The sequence below is a fragment of the Quercus suber genome, unplaced genomic scaffold, assembly GCF_002906115.3.
Source record: "Quercus suber isolate HL8 unplaced genomic scaffold, Cork oak 2.0 scaffold_101, whole genome shotgun sequence".
In the NCBI taxonomy this organism is placed as follows: Eukaryota; Viridiplantae; Streptophyta; class Magnoliopsida; order Fagales; family Fagaceae; genus Quercus; species Quercus suber.
The window spans coordinates 1276987-1285315 of record NW_027069566.1 but is presented as its reverse complement, the minus strand read 5'-3'; the positions used below and the strand labels follow the sequence as shown (position 1 = coordinate 1285315).

At 44.5% G+C, this 8329-nt stretch overlaps 1 protein-coding gene across 1 annotated transcript; it reads left to right on the top strand.

The window, feature by feature from the left end:
- Positions 1-3992: 3992 nt before the first annotated feature.
- On the top strand, positions 3993-5903 carry LOC136068151 (uncharacterized). Its single transcript, XM_065774878.1, has one exon. The coding sequence runs from the start codon at positions 3993-3995 to the stop codon at positions 5901-5903; it is 1911 nt and encodes a 636-aa protein (XP_065630950.1).
- Positions 5904-8329: the final 2426 nt, after the last annotated feature.

Below are 8329 nucleotides of genomic sequence, written 5' to 3'. Positions count from 1 at the left end.
AAGTTTTGAAAATTTCCTTAATATATGTAAGGATGCAATTTGAGTCATAAACCCAACAAGTAAAAGGATCTAGGACCAAAGAGTCTAATACAATAAATTTGTAGAGAGTGGGTTGAAAAACTAGGCTCTAATGAGTTGGATAACAATTATAGTGGATTCAAATGACAATAAAGTAAAGATAGACTAGTTTTATTTAAAGAAAATTGTCCTCAGCACAATCTGAGGAGATCAGTTCTTGTATATAATTCTTGAATTTGATTACAAGTATAGTTCTTATTACAATAGTATTCTTCTCTCAATTCTCCGATCTCCCTCCCTTAGGGTATTCTTTCTCTTTTATACTATCCTTCTTTTTTCATCTCCACCCTCCACGTGTAGGTCAATTTATTGGCTTTAATTCTTGTCCCATCAGCACTTTCCTGAAGTCTTTGAGGAGTAGCTATAAGGCTGAAAATTACTGTTCAGGTATTACTTTCTCATTAATGCGACCAAAAAGTTAGCTACAAAGTATTCAATACGATGGTAACAACTTTCTCTTAGATATTTTATGGCTTCCCTTTGTCTTGTACTTTTGTGGTGCTTATCCTTATAAATAGAATCTCCCAGAACGTTGCCTTGGATGGCAGACCACACCTTCGGACCTTGGCTTTGCTTAGCCGATGAGGCATTCATTCTCGGACCACCTTCTTGGACTCTTATGACCAAATTTCACCTATATATATAATTATTTTAATATTTTTAAAATTTAGCCTACAAAAATAAGAGTTGGGTCTCTCAAATATTTGAATTAGTCCAATAATATTCTTAAAAAAATAATTGGTCTAATAGTTATAGAAACATAACTTTATATTTTACAATTTTATTTTTTATTGTAAAACATGCTCTTATATCTGTTACATATTTGATAAAACTTGGCACTAAACATGTTTAGATCTATCGTTTTCAACTTGTTATACAACAATTAACAAGTCATTGACTCATAAAAAAAAATATTATCACTAAAACTACACATGAAATGTCTCTTTAGTTACCACATAATGAGTTAGAGCAAGATAGCTTCAAATATGTTTTGAGTATAATTTATTCTTCCAAATTTTGGATCATTCATATTTTTGAAAAATTCATTAGTTCAATTGAAAGATTTTTTACTTACTTTAGTATAAAATTTGATAATTTGTATTAAAAATGAAAATTTTTAAGAATTTCACTATTAAATGGTAAAAATGAATTTTATTTTATGAAAGATCGCCATCAAACATAATGTGTATTTATGTGGGTGTATATATAATAAAAAAGCGTATGTATGTATATATGTGTATGGGGAGTTGTCTTGATAAATATATTAGTGCGGTAACTTAGTCTCCTAAACAAAAGTTTCCGACTCCGGCCCGAGTAACTAGTAAATATATACTACCATAATCCAGTACAAAAAAAAAATAAAAAAAATAAAAAATAAAAATAGCTACGTCTACAAAAAAAAGCATGGCATTCCACTTACTACATCTTGGAAAATTTACATGATCTCTTTGACAGTGGAAAGTTTTTTGAGATAGTTTATAAGAGAGGCATGTTTCTTTTAGCATTAGGGGAGATTTATTCTTTTTCGCGGTTAGAGAAATCTACTAATTACTTCAATTTGGCGATGGTGAAACAAGGAATGAGAGGAAATACAAAAGGTGGCATCCAAAAAACACAGTAATTTTAGTCACAATTTTTTTCAAGGTGGTGAGTGGCCAATGGTGACAACTCAACAATTATTAAATTTTTTATGATTTTTTTTTTTTTGGTTATTGTGACATTGCTCAAAAGGAGCGTGAAAGAGAACTCTATGTGGAACGGACTAAACAAAAATTGGGTTGTATTAGAGTTAGGCCTAGTGGGATCCAATAAGAGGCCTGAGTTGCGACTTATGGGCCAAATCTAATTAATAAAAGTTGTGAGCTAGAGAGTGTTAGGTCTATGTTTTGGACCCAAATGTTAATACTAAATGTTGGTCAACTAGTTGGCTTGCTAATATTACTCTATTCTTTTGGTATCGTTATTAGAATCCAAAGAACAAATAAAGGCTTGAATTCTTTTTTTTTTTTTTTTTTTGATGAGAGGCTTGAATTCTTTTGCGTTCTTACCAAACAAAAGCTTGAATTCTTTTACTTAACTTGATCCTTATTTTATTCAATAAGATTAGAGATGGCTCGTATTTCTCATAAGATTGTGGAGCATATAGTGAAACCAATTCATAAGCAGTTTGGTTCTCTCAGCAACTTCAATGACAATGTTGAAGATCTTACCAATTAAGCAAAGCAAGTGGAAAAACAAGAGGCTATAAATTAACCTCAAGGTAAAGCAATTGGGTGAGGTTTCAAGAAGGAATGCAGTAGACATCTATCCGGATGTTGAAAGGTGGCTATCAAATGTAGATAATATCATACAACGAGTGGGGAGGATTCAAGACGAAATAAAATTGAAGAAGAACAATTGTATCTACTGTAGTTATTCTTACTAGGCTTCTAAGTTCTAGAATTTTTACCATCATCTTGGAATTTCATGCTTTATGAGTCTACAAAATCAACTATGGATCAGATTATTGATGCACTGAAAGGATGATGAGTGTAATGCTATTGGCCTATATATATGGCATGAAAAGAATCGGCAAGACTACCACTTTGGTGAAAGTGGTAGGTGAGAAAGCCAAAGGCCTCAAACTGTTTGATCAGGTCATTATGGGTGTTGTTTCTGAGACTCCTGGCTTAAGACAGATTCATGATTGAAAAGGGAAAAATATATTGGAATGTCTTATGTGACTGAACAGACCTAATATGGTCCGTTTACGCCCGAATGAACGGATCCTTCATTTGCACGGGCCCCCATTGGACGGGCCTGATGAGAACGGGCTGGACACGGACGAAGTGAAGAATGGTGGGCTAGTTGTCCATGGGCCTGCTGAGCCCCTAATGGGGGATATTTTGACCCATTCTCATAAGGGCCCAAATAGAGTCCTTGCGCTAGTAGGACTCCGGAAATCTTATATACTTGGTAAAAATCTTCCGCATAAGGAGGAGACTTATTCATCATGTTTAGGATTCTACAAGAAGAGTCCTATAAGGAAAAGACTTCCGCACCAAGGAAGGGATGTCAACCTCAAGCCACTATAAAAGCCCCAATACCCTCACAAGCCAAGGTAAGCATAATTAACCATCTCTAGCACTCTAGAGTTGTGAGCATACTTTCTGACTTAACTTTCGGAGGGTATTTGGCCGGCACCACACCGGTGTTCTTCGATAGGTTTTCTCTTTTGTTTCGTGCAGGTTAGTATACGAAGCGAGAGGAGCATCGTGCGATTCATTGGTGAATTTTCTTGATTCATCAGTTGGCGCCGTCTGTGGGAAAGAACGAGTAATTAAGCCATATTATCGTCTCCCGGACCAAAAGGTTGCATGGTACTCACTCGCTCAATGACAACTACTAATGAAGTGCAAGGAGAAGAACCACCCACGACTGCCCTCGAGAGACAAGTTCGGACCCTTAGTATTGCAGTGGAGCGTCTCACCAAACAGAACCTCGACTTGGAGGAACAGCTGCGCCAGAAGAATGCAGCACTAAATAACCGGCCAGAAGATCAAGAAGGGACTAGCGCTCCAAACAGGAATCAGGAGAGACCTAAGGGCAGCCACGCCCCAAGCAGGCCAGAGGGGCAACACGTGAACATGCCATCCCTCATGGATGCGACTCCACCACATATTGCCGCCGAGATGCAGGCAATGAGGGAACAGATAGAGGTCATGATGAACGCCCTCAAGGGGCGAGTCTCCAGTGATCTAGACGATCTGGTCAATCGTACCGACTCACCCTTCACTGCGGCCGTAAACGTCTTCCCCCTACCCCACAAGTTTCGCATGCCGAATATAGATAGCTATGACGGGGTGAAGGATCCTCTGGATCACCTGGAAACTTTCAAAACCCTGATGCATCTATAGGGGGTACCGGACGAAGTCATGTGTAGGGCCTTCCCAACTACATTGAAGGGCTCCGCGAGGGTTTGGTTCAGTCGGCTGACACCAAACTCCATCAGCACTTTTAAAGAACTAAGCGCTCAATTCACCTCACACTTCATAGGGGGACACAGGTACAAGAGGTCCACAGCATGTTTGATGAGCATCAGGCAGAGAGAAGACGAGACGCTAAGGTCTTACATAACCCGCTTCAATAAGGAAGCGCTCTCAATTGATGAAGCCGACGACAAGATACTGGTGGCAGCGTTTACGAACAGATTGCGAAAGGGCAAGTTTTTGTTCTCACTATACAAAAACGACCCCAAAACCATGTCAGAGGTCCTCTACAGGGCCAATAAGTATATGAACGCGAAAGACGCACTGCTTGCACGGGAAGAAAGGCCCAAGAAGAGGGAACGCCAGGTGGACATGCGCCAGGACCAAGGGCAGAAAAGACCAAGGACGGGAGACAGAAGGGACGAAAGACGCCCAAAGCCTCCGAGCGGGAGGTTCACAAGTTTCACCCCCCTGAACGCCCCGATTGACCAAGTCTTGATGCAAATCAAAGACGAGGAGACACTGACATTCCCGGGAAAACTAAAGAGCGACCCAAGCAAACGGTCGCGAGACAAATATTGTCGTTTTCACCGAGACCATGGCCACGACACGGCCGAATGCTACGACCTAAAACAGCAGATTGAAGCCCTCATTAGACAAGGGAAGTTGCAGAAGTTCGTTAACAAAGAGAAAACGGACCATAATCGCCAAGAGCCGGCCCCCCGACGGGATAACGAGCGTCCGAGACCACCCATCGGAGACATAAGGATGATAGTGGGGGGAACCGCATCTACCGGATCTTCCAAAAAGGCTCGAAAGACGTACCTCAGATCGGTCCTGAACGTTCACATAACGGGCTCGAGGCCCAATACCACACGGATGGAGAGCCCTATTATAGGATTCACCGAAGAAGACGCAAGGAGACTTCATCATCCGCACGACGATGCGCTGGTCGTCAGTATACGTGTGGGGGACTACAACGTCCACCGGGTGCTAATCGACAACGGCAGCTCAGTAGACATTTTATACTATCCAGCATTCCAGCAAATGGGGATAGACAGAGCACAATTGATGCCGGCAAGCGCTCCCCTTGTCGGTTTCGGAGGGACCAAGGTATTCCCAATAGGTTCCATCACACTCCCAGTAACGGTAGGTGATTACCCGCAAGAACTCACTAGGAATGTAATGTTCCTCGTAGTAGACTGCTCCTCCGCTTACAACGATATTCTCGGACGACCCACACTTAACTCATGGAAAGCAGCAACATCCACGTACCACATAATGATCAAATTCCCAACGGACTATGGGATTGGAGAATTGCGGGGAAATCAGGCGACCGCCCGAGAATGCTACATTGCCATGCTAGAAATGGAAGATCACCATCAGGCGATGTGCATAGAAGAACAGCGGACGGTCGCAGAACCAGCTGAAGAGATGGAGGTAGTAATACTCAACGAGTCCGAACCGAAGCGAACAACCAGAATTGGAACATTGGCCTGCCAACCTGTGCGCCAGGCCCTCATAACATTCCTCAGGAAAAACCAGGACATCTTTGCATGGAACCATGAAGATATGCCCGGGATCGACCCCTTTGTCATAGTCCACAAGCTGAACGTGAACCCTTCAACCCCCCCAGTCCGGCAGAAAAAGCGAGTTTTCGCTCCTAAACGGGACAGAGCAATAGCACAAGAGGTCGGAAAGCTACTGGAGGCGGGTTTTATAAAGGAAGTATATTACCCAGAGTGGTTGGCTAACGTGGTCATGGTCAAGAAAGCTAGTGGAAAGTGGCGGATGTACGTCGACTTCACGGACCTTAACAAAGCATGCCCGAAGGATAGTTACCCCCTCCGCGGATAGATGCACTGGTCGACTCCACGGCCAGACACCAGCTTTTAAGTTTTATGGATGCCTTCTCGGGCTATAACCAGATCAAGATGGAGGAACACGACTAGGAGAAAACGTCTTTCGTCACCAGCCAAGGCCTCTTTTGCTATAAAGTGATGCCGTTCGGACTCAAGAACGCCGGGACCAAAGATTAATGGACAAGATGTTCGCACACCAGATTGGGAGAAACGTACAAGTCTACGTTGACGACATGCTGGTCAAGAGCCGTTTCGAAAAAGATCATTTGAACGACCTCCAGGAGACATTCGATACCCTACGATTATACAACATGAAGCTGAATCCGGACAAGTGTGCATTCGAGGTGACGGCAGGAAAATTCTTGGGTTTTATGGTGTCCCAAAGAGGAATAGAAATCAACCCAGAGAAAATACGGGCCATCATGGAGCTTGAACCACCAAGGACAACAAAGGAGGTACAGAGCTTGAACGGCAGAATTGCCGCCCTGAACAGGTTCGTCTCAAAAGCAACAGACAGGTGCTTACCGTTCTTCCGCGTCCTGAAGAAATCATTCCAGTGGACGGAGGAGTGCCAGAAGGCATTTGAGGATCTAAAGAAGTACCTTTCCTCACCACCTTTGCTCAGCCCGTCCAAACCAGGGGAAGATCTCTACTTGTACCTAGCTGCTTCGCGGGTGGCAGTAAGCGCGGCCCTAGTAAGGGAAGAGGAAGGGGCGCAGCGGCCCGTCTATTTCGTAAGCAGGGGGTTCCGGGGGACTGAAGAAAGATACCCCCACATGGAGAAGCTAGCCTTCGCGCTGATAACCGCAGCTCGAAAACTGAAACCGTACTTTCAAGCCCATAGCATCATCGTCCTAACAAATCAGCCCCTAAAAAGGGCAATGAGCAGCCCCGAAGCCGCCAGACGAATGGCCTTGTGGGCGATAGAGCTGAGCGAGTTTGACATACACTACCGTCCGCGAACCGCAATAAAAGGCCAAGCCGTGGCTGACTTCATCGCCGAATTTACGCAAACGGGGCAGCAGGAACCACAAGCCCTCAGACTATAGGACATCCACACGGATGGATCATCAAACAGGCTAGCCAGGGGCGCCGGGGTGGTAATTCAAACCCCTGATGGAGACACGATCGAGTGCATGATCCGATTGGACTTCCCGACGACCAACAATGAGGCCGAGTATGAGGCATTATTGGTAGGATTAGACCTGGCGAAAGCAGCAGGCGCAGAGGCCATGGTTATGCATTGCGACTCGCAGGTGATAGTCAATCAGATTAGTGGCACCTATGAATGCAAGGGGGAAAAAATGAAGAAATACTTGGAAGAAGTCAGAAGACGGATCGACTCCCTCCAGGTCACATTCGTCCAGATCCCAAGAGAGGAGAATGAATGTGCTGACCGGCTCGCAAAAGCCGCCTCCGCAGTGGCCATGACGACCCCCGATCGGGTGTTATCCTTCATCCAATACTCCTCAATCATTGACAGTGAGACGGAAGTGCAGGAAGTAAATCCAGAATATGATTGGACCACACCCCTATTGGCCTACCTAAAGGAAGGCACGCTCCCGGACAATAAGGACGCAGCCAGAAAGTTGAAAGTTCGGGCTTCGCGGTTCATAATAATCAATGACATCTTATACAAAAGGGGATTCTCACGACCATATCTAAGGTGTTTGGGTCACGAGTAGGCAAACTATGTAATGAGAGAGGTCCATGAAGGCATCTGCGAAAACCATTCGGGGGCGCGGTCTCTGGTACACAAACTGATCCGGGTAGGATACTATTGGCCTACGATGCAGAAGGACGCGCAAACCTACGTCAGGATCTGCGACAAATGTCAAAGGTTTGGTAACCTAATTAGGCAACCAACCGAAGAGCTGACACCCATGACGGCCCCTTGGCCGTTCGCCCAATGGGGACTAGACATCATGGGCCCTCTCCCGACGGCCGCGCGACAGTTGAAATTCTTAGTGGTAGGGATCGACTACTTTACTAAGTGGGTCGAAGCGGAATCACTAGCAACTATCACGGAAAAGAATATCAGAGGTTTCGTATGGAGGAATATCATATGCAGATTCGGGATACCAAGGGTCCTCATCTCCGACAATGGGAAACAGTTCGACAACAAGGCATTCCGAGATTTTTGCTCGGAGTTAGGCATCAGGAATCACTACTCATCGCCCGCACATCCACAGGCAAATGGCCAAGTTGAAGTCACAAACCGGTCCCTGCTCAAAATAATCAAGACCCGGCTCGAGGGGGCAAAAGGTATATGGCCCGATGAGTTACCAAGTGTCTTATGGGCATATCGCACGACGGCAAGAACGCCGACAGGGGAAACGCCGTTCAGGCTGACATACGGGAGCGAGGCCGTCATTCCAGCAGAAATAGGTCTTACGACCTATCGAGTGGAGAGCTACGATG

Bases quoted from the DNA above. Each gene is read 5' to 3' on its own strand.
- LOC136068151 (XM_065774878.1), top strand. From the start codon at position 3,993: ATGTGTAGGGCCTTCCCAACTACATTGAAGGGCTCCGCGAGGGTTTGG.